Source organism: Achroia grisella, unplaced genomic scaffold, assembly GCF_030625045.1.
Source record: "Achroia grisella isolate CSIRO2021 unplaced genomic scaffold, CSIRO_AGI_Agris_v1 utg1056, whole genome shotgun sequence".
Classification (NCBI taxonomy): Eukaryota; Metazoa; Arthropoda; class Insecta; order Lepidoptera; family Pyralidae; genus Achroia; species Achroia grisella.
Window position 1 is genome coordinate 1,630,437 of NW_026712564.1, and position 24,503 is coordinate 1,654,939.

A 24,503-nucleotide genomic window follows, 5' to 3' on the forward strand; every position below is an offset into this window, starting at 1 on the left:
TTGCAATAAAAAAATAGAATAACAAAACAATTTTGAGATAATATGAAATTAAATTTCAGCTTATAAATATCGAGAATATTTTCGTTTCATTTTGGCACAATTTACCTAGTACATTTGAAAATTTTAATATGGTCACACTGTAAATTTCATTACTTGTTTTGCAGAGGTGTGTTATTTTATTATGAATTTAATTTGATAAATTGAGTCTGTGTTATTTAGTAGTATTACATTTACTGGTTATATATCTATATGTATGCTTACCATTGCTTGCATGTATTAAGTATATAACAATTCTAAATTTAAAATATTTACTTTTGTAGGTTTTCGATCTTACCGTGGACTGTACTCATCATCTAATTTTTGATAATTCCTATGTGCAACGATGGAAAGAAACCCAACGAATGCAAATAGATTTACAAGTTGATAAACAATTTCTCTTCAACTTATAGTAAACTCAAATTTTATTGTACCATTGGAAAAAATGAAACAGCATAGTAAATAAATAAAAGTTATAATTGTAACAATTCATCTAATGAGTCTCAAAAACAACGCGTGCCGACATCCTTTGTAATCTATATCGTAGTATTTCTCGTAGAAGTCTTGAATAAGCTCCTCGACCTGTGAACAATTATGTCCGGTGATTTGTTGCAAACAAAATGCGATGTGTGCACTGAGACCGCACATGAACCGTATATAGAGTGTGGCGAATGCGAAACAAATTTATGTACTAAATGCTTTGCGTCCGGCAAAGAGGTTGGATCGCACAAAAATGATCACAAGTATGCAGTACGTAAGAATGATATTCCTTTGTTCGACAATTGCAACTGGTCAGCAAAGGAGGAGTGCAAACTGCTGTCGGCACTATCAACATACGGATATGGTAACTGGGAGGACATATCCAAAAGTGTGCACACACGATCGAAGCTAGAATGTCAGGAGCATTATAAAAAGTATTATATTGAAAATGTTCAGTATGAAGAGTTAAAACTTCTACCCGAGACAAAGCAGTCCTTATTTCCTAAACCTTTAATACCATATTTGTACAGCTCAGATGTAAGTACGAACCCTCCTAGAAATAACCAATCAGATCCACATTTGGCTGGCTACAATGCTTATAGGTCTGAATTTGAATTGAGTTACGATAACTATGCTGAAAGCTTGTTCAATATTGAAGATGAGTACTCTGAGGATGATGACAATCTAATGGATGCACTCAAAATAGCATTGGCTAACGCTTTAAATACAAGACTTAGAGAACGCCAAAGAAGATATAAAATAATACAAAATCATGGACTTATAAAACCAAATAAATTAATTTCATGGTTACAAAAATATAATCCAACACTGACTAGATACAAATGTGAGAGACTCACGTCATTCATGCAGTTCATGACTGGAATGCAATTTGATGCCTTCATGGAATCATTAAGTTTAGAATCGGAATTAATGCAGAGAATAACGAGGTTGGGCGAGTCGAGAAAGATTGGGATCAAAACACTGTATAGTGCAAACCTTTACAAACAGTTGAAAGTCGAGAATGATTTGATGGTGAAGGAACAGAAGTATGTGACGACCATCATGACAAAGAAGTTTAATAAACAGTCGCCAACGAAGAATAAGATATTTGAAAAAGATAGGAAAATGAAGAGGCCAACGCTGCCGTTAGAAATTATAGACATGCCTGGCTTCCAAGTGTTAACAGACTCTGAGAAGATGTTGTGTTCAAATCTTAGGCTTATACCCAAAAATTATTTGGAGATCAAATACCAGCTTGTAGCGGAGAACGGCAAAAAGGGATTCCTACGTCTTATGGATGCGAGAAAGATAGTCAAGATAGATGTGAACAAAACGCGAAAGATATATGATTATCTAGTTACTGAAGGCTATATTATTAGCCAAATAAAATAAATATTTCCACTACATAAAACTTTGTATTAATTAATTAATCATGTTAATATTAAAATACTCACTTTGAATCCGAATTTTTGATACAAAAATATAGCTGGATTTGTTGGTGACACATGTAGGGTAACATCCTTGCCTGAGCATGTCTAGAAAAAACATTTTATGTTAATATAACAGTATTTATTTTTTAATTATATCTTTGTCATATTTAAAATAATATAAAATTGGTTTTATTTTTGTCTTGGCGAATAGTAGAGTATTAGAAATTCATAAGACTTTTTATCAAGTCCATAATAAAAATGTTACATAATATAAATCTTCCTGCGGACGATGCCGAGGGCTTCGCTAGTTCTATAAATATACAGAGTACCTTTACGAGTGAGAATGAAGTTATGAAGAAATCGCTTTTCAGCGATAAGCGATTCCAATGTTTCCTCTTTCTCTTGCTAATTGTTTTATGTTTATACATATTTATATATTTGCACATAATAGTGTATGAAAATTTTAGTTTTTTTTCTCTGAGGAGAACAATAAAGAATTTTCATCTCAAATCATCGTAGTATACAGAAAATATTAAAAAGAAACTGTACTTGTAATAAATGGTAGAGCATAAAGGAGCCGATCTTGGCGTTCCTCCACTCGGGCCTGGTGAGTATGAACGAGATGTAGGCCTCGTTTGGGCCCACGTCGGGCACCAGGAACGCGCAGCCCACCACCAGCCGCCGGTACGTCACCACGCAGCTGAATTCGGGGTACTGCAGCGACTCCGTCACTGGTGCATCAACATACTTATGATGGAGATATTCACTTTTCGTAATATTCTAATGCTGTTGGCCGCAGCTGGCATTTACAGCTTCAACGGATGGTAGGGTCGAGTGCAGATGGCATTCCAAACCCGCAGAAGGGCTTATGCAAGGGCAGATCCAGCTTTGGCGCCATGAGGGGGTCACGACCCCCATGACCCCCCCCCCTCGGATCCCCCGTGGAGCTTATGGAATGTCTGAAGGCCAACTTTTACCAGACGGATACAATAAGCCGCTCCATAAGTCCTTCCGTGGGTTTGGAGTGTGATCTGCACTCGTCCTCTATCGTCCGGTGAAGCTGCAAAGGCCCAGCTGCTGCCAAGAGACCCTTAGGGTTTTTTATTTATTAGCATTAGAGTAGATCGTAAGAAAAATATAGCACCCTGTATCTGTATATTATTTTTTGTGTCGACCGTTGAGTATGCACATTCTTACGTATATTAAGTAGCGCAGTACTTAGATAATTTATTTTTTAGGTTTGGTTAGGTACCTTCCAGGTCAGAGCCGAGGTGGAGCAAGCGCCCCACCCAGCCCCATGAAACAACTGAATAGATTTTAATGAAACTTTAGAATATAGCTTATACATCAAAATAATAGATCAATTATGGACCTTGTTGGTTATGGCAAGAAGAGAAGAGAGGTATCAGTCAAGCAAAATAGTAAAGAAATGGGCTTTCAATCTTATTAACCTATACTTACAGTCTATGCCCGGCCAGAAGAACTGTGCACATAGATTGTTGACCGCGGCGATGTGCTGCGGCCGGACGTACGAGTAGTCTATGGTTGCTCGAGGGGGAGGCTTGTAGTTTTCCACGTGTCTATATCGAAAAGAGTATGTTATGGCTGCGTTAACGGTTTACACTGGCGGGGTACCAGCCAGTGGAGGATAAGATAAACATGAAGTCAGGTCAGTTAGCCCATCGTGACAAATTCACCAGGAATTTACAATGATGGTACCAGTGATGGTTCCAGGGGAACCGCGAGGTGGTCTTAAAATTCAGTAGGTATTTATCATAATGGATTCCACGTGGAGGTCAACCTCCCTACTACTACATTGCTAGCAATGGGGTCATCATATTACAGATTATAAATATAGTTAAACGGGTTTTAACACGATTAACTTTATGGTAAATAAAGTTATTTACCTCTCTTGACGTTTTACTAGGTTGCACTAGCCGTGGTCACGAGCTGTAGTCAGTCGTATTTACCATAAAATTGTTCCTGTTAAAACCCATTTAACGTCAATAGGTTTGAATCTCAGTCCATTATTTACGTTACTTACCTTACGCAGTTCATAAGATATATTGATATCATTTTGACTTCACGTCCTATCTAACCTTATAAATCTAACCTTGGTCTTCATTAGCAGTTCATAAGATAATTTGATCTATTGAATCGAACCTTGATCCACTACTCCATCACTTACCTGTCGCTCTTGTTCAGGAGTTCATAGGATATATTAATTTCACCTCTTATCGAACTTCCTTTAGAATCGAACCTTGGTCGTCACTTACTTGTTGGTCTCCATCAACAGTTTATCGGATATTTTCACTTCACGTCCTATAGAATCGAACCTTGGTCCACTACTGCTGTCACTCACCTGTTGGTCTTTATCAGCAGTTTATCGGATATTTTGACTATACATGCTATAAAATCCAACCTTGGTCCAGCACTGCCGTCACTCACCTGTCGCTCTTCTACAGCAGTTCATAGGATATTTTGATTTCACCTCCTATAGAATCGAATCTTGGTCCACCACTACCATCACTCACCTGTTGGTCTTCATCAGTAGTTCATCCATAAGCTTGAGCCACGTGGGCTGTGCGTGTGCGTCCCTCCGGATGTAGGGCTTCAGCATGGCGCCCGAGTACACGGAGCGGGACGCCGCCGGCTCTATACGGGACACCATCAGAGTACCATAGTTTGTACTCGCTATTGTCCCGCATAGGTTGTCTATCAGGTACTAAGTCAATAATACATTATTATTTAACAACTAGCTGTACCCGCGACTTCGTCCGAATTTAACTTTATTTTTCTAAAATAAAAGTAGCTTAAGTTACTTCTTATTACATCAGCTGTCTACCAAAAAAAGTTCCGTCAAAATTGGTCCAGCCATTTCAGAGATTAGCCGGAACAAACAGGCAAAAATTGAAAAAATGTTATTTTGGTGTATGTATCGCATTTATATTTACATGCATGTACTAAGAAACGATTCTTTCAATATTACAAACAGACACCCCAATTTTATTTATATGTATGGATGTATAGATAATAGAGCTAACATATCAAGACCTCTCGAAAACGACTTATAAAGATTACATCGGTGGTCTAGCGGTTTAGCAAACTTACTTATGATGGTCGCGAGTTCGATCCTTGCACGGCACAAACATTTGTATTCATGAGTATGATTGTTTGTATCAGTCTGGGTGTTTTCTATGTATAATATGTAGGTATTTACGAAAAATCTATAATAGTATTTGTATCAATTATCTAGCGGCTAGAATTAGTAGCTAGCGAGTAGCCTATAATATCTATATCTATATAATATCTAATAGTAGAATCTTATAGTTATACTAGCTGTCCCGGAAACGTTGTATTGCCTTAAAATAAAAAAAAAATTTAGGGGTGGACTACCCCTAACATTTAGGGGGATGAAAAATAGATGTTGGCCGATTCTCAGAGCTACTCAATACGCTCACAAAATTTCATGAGAATCGGTCAAGCCGTTTCGGAGGAGTATGGGAACGAAAACTGTGACACGAGAATTTTATATATAAGATGTTAATACTTACAGTTTGTTGGAACCTGTCCAATATCCTCTCTGTGCTGACAATCCTGGAATCCTCTGTGACATAGCCGCCTAATATTTTGACAACCCTGCAAAAATACAACTTCTTTAACACATCATCATCATCGCAGCTCGGAAGACGTCCGTCGCTGGACATAGGCCTCCCCCAAAGATCTCCACGACGATCGGTCGTGCGCTGCTCGCATCCAATGCCTTCCAGCGATCTTGACCAGATCGTCGGTCCACCTTGCTGGAGGCCTTCCCACGCTGACTTCTTTAACACATTAAAAAAAAACCCAAGATAACTCTCACAGCGCCATCTTGTTCCAAGCTAAGTAGAACTTGTGTTATGGGTACTCAACAACTGATATAAATACATAGATACTTTTTTTGTAAATACATCTATATATATAAATAGAAGTGTCTGTTTGTAATATTGAAATAACCGTTATTTACTACATGCATATTTGTTCCGGCTAATCTCTGAAATGACTGGACCGATTTCGACGAGACTTTTATTGTGAGGTAGCTGATGTAATAAGGTGTAACTTAGCTACTTTTATTTTAGAAAAAATTAATTAAATTCCTCGCGGACGATATCGCGGGTACAGCTAGTACATAATATACATAGACAACACCTAGGCCGATACAAACAATCATACTCATGAATACTAACGTTTGTACCGTGCAAGGAATCGAACCCGCGACCATCGGAAGTTGTGCGTGTTAGCTAGTAAACAATACTTTTATTGTTTTTATAGTATTTTTATAGCTCTTAAACTTTCTGAGCTCACTCATAGGAATTTTTTGCGTGGTAAATGATGGAGGCCCTGCGATCGAAGGAATTTTTTGAGTGGTAAATGATGGAGGCCCTGCGATCGAAGGAAATTTTTGAGTGGTAAATGATGGAGGCCCTGCGATCGAAGGAATTTTTTGAGTGGTAAATGATGGAGGCCCTGCGATCGAAGGAATTTTTTGAGTGGTAAATGATGGAGGCCCTGCGATCGAAGGAATTTTTTGAGTGGTAAATGATGGAGGCCCTGCGATCGATTTTCGATGAAATTTTGGTCTCGGTCAAGCCGTTTCGGAGGAGTGTGTGTTACAAACAGTGCAAATTTGATATCTAAATCGGTCCGCTCAATTAATACTGATTAGAAAAACATTTTTAAAACTTACTTATCTAAATCAAAAAGCGGCAAATGTTTATGCCTCTTGAGTCTTCTTAACGCAAGTTTGGCCTTCAATCTATGCAGCTCTGCTTTCTTATTAATATCCTTAACTTTAGGTATCAGACCTTCAACTTGCTTAAGCAGCTGCAACTCTTCATACTGCGTCATCTCCACTAGATCATTCTTCGGCTCCGACACTTCCCCCATCCAAGGCATATCTATAGAGTTCAGCTCAGTTGAGAATAAAGACTCTCTTTTGTCATATGGTTTCTCTTCTGGTGCGTTTTTCTTGGGTTTTGGTTCTGGTTTTTTGGTATCGCAGTCAGATTGGGTATCGGGTTGGCAGTTGGGCGAGCGGCTGTGTGAATCTGAGTCGTAGTAGAGTATCTGCTGATATGAGTGGATGCTGGATGAGTCACTCTGAAAAATATAGATATGTAGGTACTAGCTGACTCCGCAAACATTGTTTTGCCATATAAATTAAAACATTGAACAAATTTTTTCATTATAAAAAAATATGACAAATATAATATCATCATGTTGGCCGATTCTCAAACCTACCCAATATGCACACAATATTTCATAAAAAACGGTAAAACCGTTTCGGAGGAGTTTGGTAACAAACATCGCGACACGAGATTTTATATTTTTTGCTAGCTGATCCCGCAAACGTTGTTTTGCCATATAAATTAAAATCGCTATTAAAAATAAGGGGTTGGTGATAGAAAGCTGAACATTTAGGGTTGTATGTATTTTTTAATGCCACATTATAAAAAAATATGAAATAAAAGTGTTGACAAAATATAAAAAATAATTATTAGGTGTGGACAACCCTTATCACTTAGGGGTATGAAAAATAGATAGTAACCGATTCTTAGATCTACTGAATATCTTTTTTTTTGTAAATAAATTCATATTATACAGAAAGAACACCCAGACCTATACAAACGATCATACTCATGAATACAAATGTTTGTGCTAGGAATCGAACCTGCAGCCATCGGATAGTAAAGCGGTATGTTACACCACTAGATCACCGAGGCCATCAAATTCTAGTATTTTTTCTTATTCTATTATGTATTTTTATTCTATTTTTTATGTAATGCATATTAAATTAATAATTTAAAAATGTAGTTTAAAATATATATTCGAGTATGCTAAAATAGAATGCTTCTCTTATAAAAATTCATATTCAAGTTTCAAATAAGATTCTATTATAAAAAAAGTATATAATTAGATATTCATAGATGAATAATCAATAATTCTCTATTAGAATTTCTAAAATTTTGTTCTGAATACATTCTAGTGTTATGTAGATCCCGTCATCCAAATATCAACTTCACCTACCTGAAGAGGCGCAGTATGACTGACTGGAGTGAAGTCGAACCCTCGGAAGCTGTTCTCCACGTCCGACTGCGAGCCATCTTTGGAAACGAATCCCATATCTTCGATGTACTCGTCGATCCTATTAATAAATATAGCATTAATAAAAATATATCAGCACAATTCACACAGCGCCATTTAGTCCCAGGCTAAGTGGAGCTTGTGTTACGGGTATTAGATACTGATATAAATACATTAAATTTATTATCGTAAATAATATACGTAGAAAACACCCAGATCAATAAAAACAATTTTACTCATGAATTCAAACGTTTGACCGGACAAGGATTAGAAACCCCTAGCGGTGCCATCAGACTGAAGTCATATCCGTCAGGCGGGAGTTGGCCTTCAGCCGCTCCATAAGTCCTTCCGCGGGTTTGGCGTACCATCTGCACTCGCCTCCTGTCGTCCGGTGAAGCTGTGGTCAGCTGCGGCCAACAGCATTAGAGTAGATAAAAACAAGGAATAGAACCCGCGACCATCAGATGTAAGAAGCTAAACCGCTAAACCACCGAGGCCGTTATTCAAATTCAATTCAAATTCAAAAATCTTTTATTCATGTAGGACATTTTAGCCGCTTATGAACGTCAAATTTTTACATTATAATTTTATTTTTTCCCTACCGTCCGGTTCGGTATAACAATTGAGAAGAACTGGCAAGAAACTCAATTGAATATCCTTTTTTTATATATTGTGTACTTATGTAGGTCTAACATTAAACGAAAAATCAATGCATGAACAACTATTGCCATGCACACTCGTCATTCAAGTAATCATTTAGTGAGTAATAGGTTTTGCTCAGTAAATATGATTTAACAGATGTTTTGAATTTATTTAAGGGTAATTCCAACATATCCTTTGGTATCTTATTGTAAATTTTTATACCTATTCCCATAAAATACCTATTAACTTTTTCTAAACGATACTTGGGGACAGCAAGTTTGTCTTTAAATCTAGTATTAATATTATGAATATTGCTGTTTTTTTGGAAATAATTTGTTAATAATAGAACATAAATTTGGTAAATAATTATGTTTAATGAAATAATAAATAGAACTAGAAAATAAATAATAGAACAGAATGAACTTTTATTCTAGCCTGGATTTTAAAAAGTTCATAATACGCTTGCAGGTCAATGTAATCCTGAAGTTAATCTCTACTCATATTATAAAGCTGAAGAGTTTGTTTGTTTGAACGCGCTAATCGAATTGAAAAATTAATTTTGTGCTGGATAGTCCATTTGTCAAGAAAGGCTTTAAGCTTACTTAACTTTAGGCTCTAAGCTACGACCAATAGAAGCGAAGCATCCGTGAAAAATTATAAATATAGCTTATTACACTATAATAGAATTTCTGGCAGACGTACTGTAGGAGCTAAGCAGATTTCAGTATCCTAACAAACTGATAGGCAAAAATATGAAAAGTGTCATCTACGAAATTGCAACATTCTTTAAACAGAGTCCATGTGTGTATTATTAATCTATTATATATAAATTTATTGTACATGTGCAATTATAAATATAAAAAAAAATGTTTCAAAAACAGGGAAAATTTATTCGTATGTGAGGGCTTCCGTTACGTGCGCTGCGCGAACGAAGTCGCGGGAACGACTAGTGGAGTTATAAAAAAATGTACCTACTTTTTTTTCGGGCTACTCTACTCTGCGCCCGGTTGATTGCGCGGTATGGTCGAGGTCGTCGTCTTCGCCGGCGAGGACGGTGTCGTGTGTGTATGTGTAAAAGTGTGATCGGGACGGAACAGGAGGACCCGTAGAGCGGTTAACTACCGTTATGGGGTCGTCGGGATCACTCGACGTTGTCGGACGGTATGGACGGTGTCGTGTGTGTATGTGTAAAAGTGTGATCGTGGACGGTACAGGTGGACCCGTAGAGCGGTTAACTACCGTTATGGGGTCGTCGGGATCACTCGAGGTCTTCGTTTATGGACGGTGTCGTGTGTGTATGTGTAAAAGTGTGATCGGGACAATTAAAGGTGGACTCATTTAGAGCGGTTAATTTATATTTATGGGGTCGTCGGGTTTATCAAATGGTTGGACGGTAAAATTAAAAGGAAAATGTCGTGTGTGTATTGTAAAAGTGTGATCATTTTTTTTTTTAAATTTATATTATATTATTTTTTATTTGTATTTTTATATATACCGTTATGGGGTCGTCGGGAACAAAAATCATTTATTCATATAGGACATTTTAGCCGCTTATGTACGTCGAATTTTTTATATTAATATTTTTTACCTACTGTCCATTGTCAGAGTCAATTGCTTCTTGATCGTAAGAGAATGTATGTTAATATCGTCCGTGTCGAATTGCGACGCTTCTTACATGGTACTGGTTTGACTGCTGTGGGGGATTGCTCTTCTTCGTTTATCAAATGGTTGTACCCTAAAATTAAAAGTAAAAATAAGATACATAAATCCTTTATTGACCAATTAAAAGTAGACTCATTTTTTTTTTTAAATTTATATTATATTATTTTTTATTTGTATTTTTATATATACAAATAAAATCAAATCGAAACAAAAATCATTTATTCATATAGTAAAAAACATTTTGGTGCGTATTTATATTCTTATGTACGTAAAACGGTTTTTTATATTAATATTTTTTATGTATACCGTATATCTAATAAAATGCAAGCTGCTTGGCAGCTGTAATAGGTGAGATTTAGGATCCACACAGATTACTTTCTAATTCGGTAATATTAGTATTAGGATAGATCATAAATACAGCTCAAATGATCAAGATATTACGTACTTACCCATACTGGTAACTTTCTCCAAGAACAAGGTTTTGTTTAGAGACATCTGGTTCTTTGGCCGCCCTTTCGGTTTGTCTTTGGCTAGTGCTTGTACTGTATAGATATAAACGGAAGATGTTATTTGTTTTAATATTTTTTTTATTTGTTAGTTTTTTTTTGTAATCAGTTGAACACTATAAGGGTATATGCTACAAATTTTGTCATGTGATGTGAATGTCACTCATATAATGTAATTAGCTTTTGCCCGCGGCTTCGCTCCCGTTTATCGCCTTAGGGGTGGAATTTATCAAAATCCTTTCTTAGCGGATGCCTACGTCATAGTAGCTTTATGCATGCAGTCTCAGCCCGATCGGTTTAAAATGGACAAAGTTTCATCCCCTATTTTATCCCTTTGGGGGTAGAATTAATCAAAATCCTTACTTAGCGGGTGCCTATGTCATAACATCTACCTGCATGCCAAATTTCAACCCGATCCGTCGAGTGGTTTGGGCTGTGCGTTGATAGATCACTACGTCAGTCACATTTGACTTATATATATTTAGATGAGTTTTTTTGCATCATGTTTTATCTTATCAATTTTTATATTAATAGTAATAACCTAGATTATTATTAACCAGGGATGTCAGGGTGCTCCGTAACCGTAACCGAAACTATCGGATATCCGATATAAAAAAAGATTCGTAACCGTAACCGAATCCAAAATAAAAGTTTCGGATAATTTCGGTTACGGATATTATTTTTTTAAGGAATTTCAAAAGTAAAATACAAATCCGCATCCCTATCCGATATAATAATCATTCCTATATCCGAAACCTATCCGTATCCGAAATTTCATATCCATAACATCAATGATAAAAACACAACTCACACAGCGCCTTCTAGTCTCAAGATAAACAGCAGCGGTACTAGACAACTAGGACATAAAATATATTGAAAACAGAGTGCTCACATCGTGCGAGGATTTGAACCCACGATCATCGGAATTAAAGCGGTCTGCTATACCGCTAGACCATTAGAATAGAATAGAATAGAAAATCATTTATTCAAATAAACTTACATTGAAGCACTTTTGAATAGTCAAAACATTTTTTTTTTTTAATCTACCGCTCATTCGGAATGCTGTCTCATCACAAGAAGAACAAGCAAGAAACTTGTGTGTTGCTCTTTTAAATAATTTAGGCTACCAATATTATATATTATATAGATATATAAATTATGTCTATATGTAAATATATATGTCTTCTTAATATTTTATTTTATTTATTTATTTAAATCAGGCAGCTAATGGCCCATATTATAAATACCTTACAGACTAACATACATGTGAATAATATAATTATAAGAAAGGAAATATAAATTTTTTATGTGATCACGGCACTGATGATGGTAATCTGCCACGGTAGCGCCGATACACCACACCCTTCAGCCAGTAGTTCTCCATCATGTAGGTGGTTAGCATGTTGGTGGAAACTCGCGTTACAAACGCCTTGAAATTCGCGTTATGACTCGATTCCAGCTGCGTCACCCTCAATGTCAGGTTACTCCTGGTCCATATGTAGTTGACAATGTCCTTAATATAGCAGACATAGTCAGTTAGGTCAATTAAACCTCCAATGAAATAAAAAAGTACATATAAATTACCAATATGAGCTGCTACAGCAGGTGAGAAGTTATGTAGTAATTTCCACCAGCCAGTCTCACCGAGAGCCATAGATCCAGACTGGAATATCAGGTTATTATATATGGAGAGAACACCGGCTATGGTCCCCACCCAGTTCTTCTTCTGTTTACTATAAAAAGGCATTGCAAATGCAATTAATATCTCAGGACGATTCACACAGACCCAGTAAGCAGAGCTTGTATTATGGATACTAGACAATTGATATAATATGAATTTTTTATTTCAAACAAATTAAATGGATAACACCCAGAACAATAAAAACAATCATACTCATGAATACAAATTATAAATGAATAATCATAATTATCATGATTAAAAAAAAAGTATCTATATTGTATGTGTATTTATATCAGCTGTCTAGTAGCCATAACACAAGTTCTACTTAGTTTGGAACTCAATAAAAATAAAACCATGTATTATGGATTAAAACACATTTAGATTTTAGAATATAGAAAACACCCAGACCAACAAACAATGATACTCATGAATACAAATGTTTGTGCCATGCGAGGAATCGAACCCGCAACCATAGGTCGTAAAGCAGTGTGCTAGACCGCTGGACCACCGAGGTCGTCATAATATCATAATAAAAATAAACTTACGTATGAGCTCCGAAAAGGTGATTCCAATGTCTATCAATGAAGGAGCATATGTGAATTTTGTAATGGAAAAAACCATTGTTGCTAATTCCATATGAGTGACTGTTCAAATGGTGCATTGTTAACAGGATCACATTTACCCTGGAATAAAAAACAATGTTAGTGGGAAATGCAGACAGTGACTGGCAATTTACACTAAATTGATATTAGATACTAAAAATAATAATAACCCCAGGACAATTCACGCAGCCCCATCTAGTCTCAAGCTAATAAGGCTTGTTATTGGTACTAGAAAACTGACATATATTTAGAGTTGTTTTCTTTTGTAATTACATGCATAATATATGTTTGAAATGTACTATATCAGGTAGACTACTGTTCTGGCTGGAAACCATAGTGATAAATTCTTGATGGATTTGCAACAATGGGCCAACTAACCTGACCTCATGCACATCCTATCATCCTCCACTGATGCTCTGCCAGCATAAACCTTTAGCGCAGGCGGGTGCACAACACCATCCATTAAAAAAATATACATAGAAAACACCCAGGCCAATTCAAACAATTATAGTCATGAATACAAATGTTTGTACAGTATGAGGAATCAAACCTGTGACCATTGAAAGTAAGATGATGATTGTTGTTTTGTTTTATTATCCTTATATTTGTTTTATTATCCTTATAGGAAAGGCAAAGTGTCTAAGCACATACAGCCATTGTCTTCAGTATCATTTTTATATGTTACTTCTTTTTCATTCTTCAGATATCTTCTACAGTAGAAATAATATCACCATAAATTGCTTTATAAGTTTCCTGATTTTTTAATAATGTCTGAATAGTGTGAGGGAGGGAGGGATATTCAGATTGAAATGCACATTTAATTGTTAATTAAACCCAGATCCAGAGTCTGACCTTTTCTAGTTTCTAGTTGAACAATAACTGCACACTGGAGTAATGTGTATGTTACATTGATTGTTATTCTAATTACATGTATTAGTGAGTATCTTACCAAGGAAATTTGTTGCGGTAGAACACCTCTTTGTTATCTGTGGAACAGTCTTCACAAGTGAACTCAAAGAAGACATCACCTTCGAAGTCGCCGGGAGTGCCGGGTCTTCGCAAACAAGCAAGGTGTACGAAACATGACTTATCATTACATACAAGGCCGGGCTTGTCTTGTTTGTTTTCAGGTTCCTTGCAATATTTACACAGCGGATTCATACTAGGATACTTTATCCTCTTATTGACGAGATGTATAATAAAACAACTGTTATAATTAATAAGAATAAGGCAAATGAGCAGAATTAACAAGTAAACAAACAATTGTAAACCGACTACACATGATATTTGACATTGACAATTTGGCACATTTATGATTTGACATTGACGTTTCGATTGCAAAATGTCAATGTCAGTTGTATTTTTCATGTTTCCACTTAATATATAAATTTAGTTCATACCGTTATATCAAAAAAATTTAATATAAAAAATAAGAAATTGCCCCAAGTATGGCACTACTTTTTGCAAGTTAGGTTAAGATGTTTATAATGCATACTCGCCATAGAATCTTTAACTCAGTCACCCAGAAAAGTTGTTGTTAAGTTGTTGTTAAGTTGTTGCCCCCTGAGTTGATGCCGGTGCTAAGGGGTTCGCCCCGAGACCCCAATCTTCACACTCCCTAGGGGGGGGTTGCGGATGACCAGACAGTGGTATGGTAGTGGTGGTAAAGATAAATCCGATATTCCGTCAGTAATTTTTTACAACTTTATTATTATCTTTCTTCATTTTAATTGGAATATATATTTTTTACACTAAGTAATATAATTTGCTAATACTTAGTGCTCTATGATTATAGTCGAATCTTTATTATATCATTTTTAATAATCATCTATCTTATTTAAGTATTAAGTCAGCGCTAGTGGACAAATTACTGACATAGTTCTGAAATATAATATAATCTACTCAAAGTGGGGAAATTAAAAGAAAAAATAATAGTTAATTTTTTTATTTCCGATAGGACTGAATCCACTTTCGTATATTCTGTTTGTGAATGTTTCTAGCTTCGATGACTGTTCCAGGATCACTAGGGTTCTTCGGCATCAGGTCAAGATGGTGGGCACCGTCGACGATCACAACTGCTACGACTGTGTCGCTCACAGTATTCAAAACGCCACCTTGGATAATATGTTTAGTAGTTATTTTACATTTCCGCAAAAAAAAAAAAAAAATTATGGTCTTTACATAAACAATTTTGTGGTAAATAATATTTCTCTAGACGTTTCGAGTAGGTTGCACTATACGTGGTTACGACACATATTTGTGATACACATAAAATAAATTCTATATATCATTTGAAAATGAGAATTTTTAATATAAAAAAATGAGCGTCGTTATATTACAGTGTATGCAGTATTCATATTGCCGTCCCTTTTCTTTACTTCCATGTGCTGTGTGATGGAAGGGATAGGATATAAGAAAATGGAGGTACATACCATTCAAATGCTAGCTAAAATGGCGCAAATAGAATCGTTAAATAACTTTTTTTTAATATCATTTATTATTTATTCAATAATAAATCACTCATTCAAATAATAGATTGAGATAGTGTAAAAAGGCGTGTGTGCAGTTACGTGTCTTTTTTGTCGCTAAGCAGGTTGAAATCTCTGTTGTGAGATGTTGGGATATAATATATTTTGATTTATATCTATAAATTCTAAATGTAGATACAACCTAGGTATATAAAACATTCTTTAATATTACTTTTTCTTTAGATAATTTTCGATTCAAATTTAGTTACTACACGCGTAATTTAGTCATTATGAAAGCAGTACCTATAATCTACCTCTTTTTTCCCTTTTGTGTTCATTATTTGAATACAGATATTGTTTAAATTTGTGAATTATTGGTAACTTCGATACAATATATAATCGTTAGGAATAAATAAATAATACTTGATGATTTACCTCCAGCCCATGGATCAAGGAGTCCATTACTCAAAACTATGTTTGAAGCTGCTTGTAACCTATTGCCGCCATATTGGATCCTCGCGGCTTCCTCTTTGGGAAACACATTATACTTTTTGTGGCAGCTGTCAGAGAATTGTGTGAAGTTCCATGGAACATTCTCAAACATGTCGACTGTTCCTGTTGTGCACATGGGCATCACCATTTCCGTACAAGCCTGTAGCACAGACAATATAATATTACATACCTATAGTGATAATAAAAAGCAACAGATTTTTAATGGATGATCATGGAATGGTGCGCAATTGTACCATTTTTTTTTTCTTCAATATAAATAAAATTCTGTTAACATGATAATTCATTGCATCAGGTAGTTATATATTATTTTCTATTTTGTTTACTTTTCATTATATATCCTTAGCTTTTAGGCATACATAGTGTTGGATTACAATTCAGTTTTGTACCGAACTACACGTTCCTAATGATATTATTGTATTGATTGTAATCTGTTTTGTATGCTAATAAATAAATAAAATTTAATAATTGCGTTTAATATTTTGTTCACTCTTTCGCGTGTCTCTGCGCGTGTGAATCATGTTTCACTTTATTTTAAAATATTATTTTTTATTTCCCAGAGACACGTTTAAGATTTATAAATTATTATCAACAATAACTTTATGTTTTCGCTCCATAATCAGATGCCGCCATTTTGCAATTATAATTCATTATAAAAAATGGCGCTGAATGACGCTTGATTGAAGGGCGCGGGAATGCGCACACTGTATTTCTCATTCCTATGTCTACATTTACATGCACTTTTCTGCGTGAAATCGTATTCACGCTTGAAAGAGCGTACGTGTATAGCCTAAGTTAGTTAATAGATAAGAACAAAATATACCTAGACTTATTGTTACGATACATGTGTCCTTTGTTATATTGTTTGTGCTTCTTCTTTACTGTACGTTGCAAATAAAGTATATTCTACCTATCTATCTATCTATCTGTTATTAAATTACGTACCTGGTAATCCCAACCGGCTGCATCCAAGTTACCATACGATTCACTTTTGTAGTTAATGCACTTACTAGTTTTCTTGTAGTTTGCATATATGTCTAATACTTTTCCTATACCCTGTAGATAGAAGGAATTAATGTACTATGGCAATACAGGTATAGATACAATATATAATATAAAAATTACGTGATTTTTTAATAAGAAACGATCAGTATTTGATCACTGATAGAGAAGGTCGTACGCTTCTAAGCAGTGGTTAGGTTTCCGCAGTGGATATTGTGGTCTCACATAAGATAATACGGAATTATCAGAATATTATAAATCCAATATAATTTACTAATAACTGCCTCCTCTGAGTTATAGACCGTTTTATCTCAATTAACCTCGTAATTTTATTATAAGCAACAATTGTATTATTTGAGACAAATAAAGATGCTTTCTGCAGATTTTAAGACAAAATTCTTTCACTGTTACATTATTCCAAATATTTATATATAAAAATTACGTGTCACGTTGTTTATCCGCGATGGATTCCTAAACTACTGAATCGATTGCAAATTTAATTTGCACATTGTGTGCAATTTGATCCGACTTGAAAGATAGGACATCTCAATTTGTCGTCGCAATGTTATTTTATTCAAAAACCTTAGCCACAGTTTTAATAAATGCTTACCGACTGTACTCAATTTGTTCGTTTTTGTTAATTTTTTTAAAAATATCTAGCAAGAACTAGAACCCCGCGTCACATAACGACCTTTTAAAATTATTTTCGCCAGGTTTCTTTTGAAGGAAGGGTATCCTCATGTACATCTCTAAAGAGTTATGTTCAAAAATGACTTTGTCTATTCAACAAAATAGTGCTTCATTAATAGGGTCCTACTACTACATTACATCATCATCATGACGACCTCGGTGGTCTAGCGGTCTAGCACACCGCTTTACGTCCGATGGTCGCGGGTTCGATTCCTCGCACGGCACAAACATTTGTATTCATGAGTATAATTGTTTGTATCGGTCTGGGTGTTGTCTCTTGTATAATATGTATGTATTTACGAAAAAAAAATTATCTATGTATCAGTTATCTAGTACCCATAACACAAGCTTTAGCTAGCTTAACTTGGGACTAGATGGCGTTGTGTGAATTGTCCTGAGATTATTATTATATTATTATTATTATACTAATGCGTCCAGAGCCTCTGATAGGCGAAAGACGGCGCTGAATACACAGCTGGCTCCACTTTCCCGGGCACATGTATGTACTCGATAAAAGTTATCGTAGAATTGTAGAATCTTACTGTTAAAAGCTCTTTCTCATCTTTGAAGGTATCCTTGAGGTACTGGCAGACAACTCTCACTGGCTGCGCGGGGAGTGGCATCAGGAAGTCAGACTCAAACGGGTAGTTCACCATCGCAAGGGTGCTGTACATATCCTGGAGGAAGTCAACGAGACTTTGCACATCATTGGTGTTGTTCAGCGGGTCGCACAGGTTCCAAGTCTTCTGTAGCCAAGCTGTATTGTTTGTGGATTTTGTGAAGTTCCTACAACATAAAGAAACTACTATATGGGGTTTTTTAAGAATTAAATTTTAATAAAAAAATGTTATTACTCTATTGCGGAGTTCTTAACAGATGACCATTTCTTGATTGTGTCAAATATATAATATGATAATTTTATTGGAATTTTAATTGATTATATGTGTCTCTGTATGATTCGATTGTTTGTTTCAATATGTTGTTTGACATGTTATTGAAATCTATACATATAAATAAAATTGGAGTGTCTGTTTGTAATATTGAAATAACCGTTTTTTACTACATGCATATGAATATAAATAGGGTATATATACCAAAATAATATTTTTTACAATTTTTGTCTGTCTGTCTGACTGTTTGTTCCGGCTATTCTCTGAAATGACTGGACCAATTTTGACCGGACTTTTATTGGCAGCAGATGTAATAAGGAGTAACTTAGGCTACATTTGTTTTAGAAAAAAATCTAGGCGAATCGAGGTGAGTGGCTAGTTTATTGTAAAAATCATAATCATAGAGAACAAACCTCAAAACAGCCCAAGATTCTCTAATATTGTTGGCACACGTGGCACTAGCTATCTTAAAGCTGGAGGTGACGATCCTATTGTAAACCTCGCAGGGGACCATTCCTGTGAACTGGTGTATTGGAGCTGATGCCGCGATAGCCCCGGTGACTAGGTGAGGGTACTTGATGCGGAAGTACGCTGCCAGCATACCACCGTATGAGCCTGAAGTAGACAAAATAATAACAATAATAATAATCCAAGACAATTTACAGCGCCATCTAGTCCCAAGCTAAGTGGAGCTTGTGATATGGAGACTAGACAACTGATAATTACATATGTTAGGGTTCACATCGATATTGTCGAAAAATCTGATATTTTATATTAAAAGAAGGTAGTTTCATTATTACTCGGTATCGTTAAACTAGTTGCATATAACCCCCACTCATATCTTCTCTGTATAAAAGGGAAGGTTTTTGTAGGCCGCGGCATCCGGTCTTTGAGCACAGGATGTGCTGGTTGTATTTTAATTGCTAAAGTGAATTGTGTTAGAGACATAGTTAAATTAATGTTATATAGTTGTTATTTTATTATAATACATACTTTTACTAGTACATAGAGTTGATATATCTAACACATAGATACGTTTTTTTTAATACATATAGTACATACATAATATACATAGTTTCAGTAGCATGCAGACATGCAAAACAAGCCCCTCAATGTTACTTAGGATTGGGAAGGGCTTGTTGTTATTGTACCTCACCGGACTATTTTAATGAACACGTGTGAAAAGTATTATAAAAATTATAACATCCCAGAAGATTTAGGTATTTCATCTTCCAGACTATATATATTCCAAAAAAAGCTAAACGTGTATTCCTAGAGGCCACTGTGAAAAAAATATATCTAAAGACCGGGCAATAAAAACAAACGAATTAAAGGAAGATGAGTATGTGGCTCGCTCTCCTTATATACCAATGAAATGTTCTTACAATCTTCTAAAATCTTGACCTGTCTAGAGCTGCTGTAAATTCTATACTAGAACGTGTATGTAAAGCAGTACTAGCAGGCTCCAAGCAGAATTGGCTGGTACGTCGGCAAGAGTCGCTGGTACACCCGGGTCACAAGTCCCAGGAACTTCTAGGAGTTTCTCTCTCTGCCCGTACGTTGAATCCTTGAAATGCTAACTAAACTTCGTCTCAAAACCCTATAAGATCTATCTACGAACTTAAAAAAAGGGTCTCACCTCCAAAAGCAATAACTGGGTGTGATGGCTTCAGCGAGTTGTCTTGCAAATAATTGACGAGGTCAGCGTAATCAGCGAGTGCTTGGGAAGATGTCAAGTAGCCGATGTGCTCGTTATCCAGCGATTTGTTTCCGAATGGCATTGAAGCACCGTAATATCTGTAAAGGCACGAAGTAGACTTTATGCAAACTCATCTTTATAGCCTTATATATATAAGCGTAGCTAATCGACCCACTGTCCAATTCAAACGGGGATCCTGACGGGGATTATGACGATCTAAGCCTACGTTCGAACCCCTTGCCCTGTGCCCCCAAACTAAAGTCGTATCCATCGGGCAGGAGTTAGCCCTCAGCTGCTATAAAGGTCCTTCCGTGGGTTTGGAGAGCCATTTACACTCGTGCCCTTTCAATTGGTGAAGTAGTAACGGCCAGCTGCGGCCGTTTGTCGTCGCACACATACTAATGGTAACGGAATTAAACAAAATATTATAAATCCATTAGATAATGAAATGGACTTTCAAATTAACATATAATTCATTATATACAAACAGCGGGTTATCAAAAAATAAAGAGTGCAAATAATAACAATTTATATTTGCCAAAATGAAGAGGAGACTACATCATCCTATGTAGATGTAGTCCACTCATGCATAATCGAAATATCTCCTTTGGAAAGTAAAGATTCAATCCTGAGGAGATAAAATCCATTGCTTGTGAGAATATCCTTCAATTCTTGTCCCCGACGGACCTAGGTAGCGAAAACTTTAAAAATAGGCGAGCGTAATAGATCTTTTTAGGTCGCAGTGCTACAGGTATAAAGCATAGAATTAAATAAAAGAAAATATAAAGTACCAACCTATGCTCAGCGAATACCAATTTGGCCCCGAACTCCTGCGCAATATCCCACATGAATCCAGTGTGTTGAGCGAACACCTCGATCTGACCCTGGAAACAGTCACCAATCATTATCTTTAACTGATTGTGGGTGCTTGCTTATTGCTCTCGTCTGTTTTCCTGTCACAGGCACTGCTGGGTACCTACTTAGGCAAAATTTAGATATCATTATCTATACTAATAATAAAGTGTAAAGTTCTCGTTCAAATAAGTAAAGTAATACAAAAAAATTAAATAAATAACGGCTTCGTTGGTCTAGCGGTTTAGCACACCGCTTTACTTCCAATAGCTGCGCGTTCGATTCCTTGCACGGTACAAATATTCATGAGTATAATTGGTTGTATTGGTCTGGGTAATATTATGTTATCTGTGGTCTGGGTGTGTATATAGATGATGTTAGAGATAGAGATGCTAGATGGCGTTGTGTGTATATTATTAAGTTGACTGAAATAATATTTTTTTTATTGTATATTATATATGTGCAGCTGCAAATCATGGTAAATTAATTATTTATATTTAAAAAAAAGCAGACATTTAAAAATTATAAATTTAAATATATTAAGAATTCGCTGCCGACGGCGATGAACGGTCGCCAGCAGAAATATTATGAATGCGAAATTTTGTCTGTCAGTCCGTCTGCTTGTTAGATGCATTTTGACAACTAACCGAGTTAGTAAGGTATTTATAAAACAGTTTATTGTATTGTTTGCTTTGTATAGTGATAATGTTGTTACGTAGCTACGGCTAATGATACTAATTGTAACTTTAAATAGAAACAGATGTACGGAGCAACGCTATTATTGGAAGTCAGACTCCATAAATATATGTAGAAATTATGTTTTAACTTCTTGATAGAAGATAGCCGGACAGTTTTCTACTAAAATATTTTTTTTCTCAGACTATTTTTTTGAATCCAAGTAGCCTAAAAGAAACAAGAACAGCATATCCAAAGGGTTAAAAAAATAGGACTGTGAGAAACTATTCGATTATGGTAAAAACGATTATCAGTTTTTAATGTTTTAATTTAAACATTAGAGATTTATATGTTTAGAATTGCCAACATGTCCTAGTTTTTGTAGAGTCCGTGGACGGCCTGAAAAGATTATAAACAAAATCCTGAATTTTTCGTTTAGAAAATAAAAAAATGTATTCAAATATTTTTATTATTACAAGTCAACAGAAAACACAGTTTACACAGCTAGTTGCAAAACCTACTCGTTTTGTAAGTTGGTTGATAAACGTTCATGATCTATGTATATGTATATTAATACGTGAAGCAATTACTTTATACCTCTTTTTACGAAAATTGAGCGGACGAAGGAATCTGAGATTTCACAAACTTATAGTTTACTAATTGATCCGCATAAATTCATCTGCGTTTCATTTCCCCTTTTGCAATATTTTTCATTGCAGCTCCGCTCCTATTGGTCATAGCGTAATGTTATAGAGCTTAAATCCATCCTCGATAAATGGACTATCCAACACAAAAAGAATTTTTCAATTCGAACCACTAATTCCTGAGATTACCGCGTTCAAACAAACAAACTCTTCAGCTTTATAATATAAGTAAGTACAGAAGTATAGATATAGAGGAGTGCAGAAAGCTATTTTTTTTTAAATAAATCATAAAAAATATCCCAAATTCAGTAACAAAGACTATACACTCATTACTATATTTGGCACACGCTCTCTTTTGTTTATTGTTAGTCTGTGGTCAAATTGAGAATAGATTAATATTGTTTGTCTTTAATATTATTTGTCTATAGGCTTTCTATTGTTCTTATTTACTGTACTAATATTACATTAATTACGGTCGCGTTTCGACCAGTGAGCGACTACTAGTTCAAATAATTAGTATTTTTACCTCATTTCCCGTGTAGAAGAATATGGGACCGTTCCCTCTGTCCCAAAAGTCTTCATTCTCCAAATACTTGATCTGGAAGGTCTCGTTTCTCTGGTAACCGAAGTGATCCAGCGGGACTTTGAACCATTTTGTAACGTATTTATATTCACAATTGGCCGAAGCCAGTAGCGCGACCAGTAAACAGAGATCCTTCCACATTTTGCACTTGCGCACGCGCACCGTATTGGGTTCCAATTGATAATACACAAGCCCCGGCGTGGACGCTACCAAATGGTGTTATATATTTATGTAATGTACAGGCAGAAAGAAAATTATTGGGTTATATCTTCTAATATATGTATATAAATCTCGTCTCACAGGTTTCGTGTTTATACTCCTCCGAAACGGCTTGACCGATTTTGATGAAATTTCTGAGAATAGGTTTATAACCCTTAATACCCCTAAGTTTTAAGGGAGGCTCACCCCAAAACATTATTTTTTATTTTTTTTTGTTATGATTTAGTATTGAAAAATACATACAACCCTAAACTTTCATTCTTCTATCACCAATACTGATACTGATTTATATTATAAGACAAAACAACATTTGCCGGGTCAACTAGTAAATATATACGAGAATATTTGTTAGTTTTATGTATTTTTTATGGATGATAATGGAATGCTGCTTCCGCCTGCGCTGATGGTTTACGTGAGACCTATGTGGAGGATGATAAAACGAGCATGAACTTAGGTTAATTAGCTCATCTTGGAAATTTAGTACGATGGTTTCCAGGGAGAACGGTGTGGAGATGAACCTGACGTGGTATATTGCTAGCAATGGGGTTATTAGTACACATTACTATAAATAAATCTACACATATAATTAAAATTGGAGATTATTAGATTGTAATATTGAAATAACCGTTTATTACTACATGCATACGAATATAAATAAATACACCAAAATAACATTTTTTATAATTTTTACCTGTCTGTCTGTCTGTTCCGGCTAATCTCTGAAATAGCTGGACCGATGTTGACGGGACTTTTTTCTGGCAGGTAGCTGATGCAATAAGGAGTAACTTAGGCTACTTTTATTTTAGAAAAATAAAGTTAAATTCCACGCGGACGAAGTTGCAGGAACAGCTAGTGTACCCTATATATATTTAAAAAATAACCTATAACCCCTGTTTCTTGCGGATCATATACCTGTTTATGAGTGGAATAATGTTTAAAATTGGAATTGAGTTTTTTTTGTATATAATTAAAATGGCAGACTATATGTAGGTAAAATGCCTCTTATTCTGATCGGTATTTTTTAAGTTTATGCTTTATAATCAAAATGTAACGTTTCTTCTACATATTATTTAGAAACATTAACATGGTGACCTTCATCTCAGCTCATT

The 24,503-nt window shown here is 35.5% G+C and overlaps 3 protein-coding genes across 3 annotated transcripts; 1 reads left to right on the top strand and 2 right to left on the bottom strand.

Annotated features, from left to right (window-relative positions):
• Nucleotides 1-495: 495 nt before the first annotated feature.
• On the bottom strand, nt 496-14,431 carry LOC131846769 (cysteine-rich protein 2-binding protein). The gene is made up of 13 exons (XM_059196200.1): nt 14,112-14,431; nt 13,106-13,243; nt 12,464-12,612; nt 10,823-10,915; nt 10,321-10,446; nt 8,013-8,137; nt 6,673-7,085; nt 5,501-5,585; nt 4,481-4,671; nt 3,408-3,526; nt 2,496-2,677; nt 1,971-2,051; nt 496-618 (listed from the first exon to the last, which is right to left on the bottom strand). The coding sequence occupies exons 1-13, from the start codon at nt 14,321-14,323 to the stop codon at nt 526-528; spliced, it is 2,007 nt and encodes a 668-aa protein (XP_059052183.1). The 5' UTR covers nt 14,324-14,431; the 3' UTR covers nt 496-525.
• Nucleotides 611-1,962, top strand: LOC131844596 (transcriptional adapter 2A). Its single transcript, XM_059193563.1, has one exon. The coding sequence runs from the start codon at nt 631-633 to the stop codon at nt 1,906-1,908; it is 1,278 nt and encodes a 425-aa protein (XP_059049546.1). The 5' UTR covers nt 611-630; the 3' UTR covers nt 1,909-1,962.
• A 660-nt stretch (nt 14,432-15,091) lies between the features above and the next one.
• LOC131845573 (lysosomal Pro-X carboxypeptidase) lies at nt 15,092-23,371 on the bottom strand. The gene is made up of 8 exons (XM_059194685.1): nt 23,119-23,371; nt 21,217-21,305; nt 20,362-20,519; nt 19,136-19,337; nt 18,375-18,618; nt 17,086-17,196; nt 16,066-16,282; nt 15,092-15,276 (listed from the first exon to the last, which is right to left on the bottom strand). The coding sequence occupies exons 1-8, from the start codon at nt 23,314-23,316 to the stop codon at nt 15,107-15,109; spliced, it is 1,389 nt and encodes a 462-aa protein (XP_059050668.1). The 5' UTR covers nt 23,317-23,371; the 3' UTR covers nt 15,092-15,106.
• Nucleotides 23,372-24,503: the final 1,132 nt, after the last annotated feature.

Coding starts and splice junctions, on each gene's coding strand:
- LOC131844596 (XM_059193563.1), top strand. CDS start 631: ATGTCCGGTGATTTGTTGCAAACAAAATGCGATGTGTGCACTGAGACC.
- LOC131846769 (XM_059196200.1), bottom strand. CDS start 14,323: ATGAATCCGCTGTGTAAATATTGCAAGGAACCTGAAAACAAACAAGAC. Junction 8,138..10,320: donor CTTACGATCAAGAAGCAATT/GACTCTGACAAT, acceptor ATGCTATATTTA/TTAATAGGATCGACGAGTAC. Junction 7,086..8,012: donor GTCATACTGCGCCTCTTCAG/GTAGGTGAAGTT, acceptor TATATTTTTCAG/AGTGACTCATCCAGCATCCA.
- LOC131845573 (XM_059194685.1), bottom strand. CDS start 23,316: ATGTGGAAGGATCTCTGTTTACTGGTCGCGCTACTGGCTTCGGCCAAT. Junction 21,306..23,118: donor TCTTCTACACGGGAAATGAG/GTAAAAATACTA, acceptor GACTGTTTCCAG/GGTCAGATCGAGGTGTTCGC. Junction 15,277..16,065: donor CCTTGATCCATGGGCTGGAG/GTAAATCATCAA, acceptor ATATTATCCAAG/GTGGCGTTTTGAATACTGTG.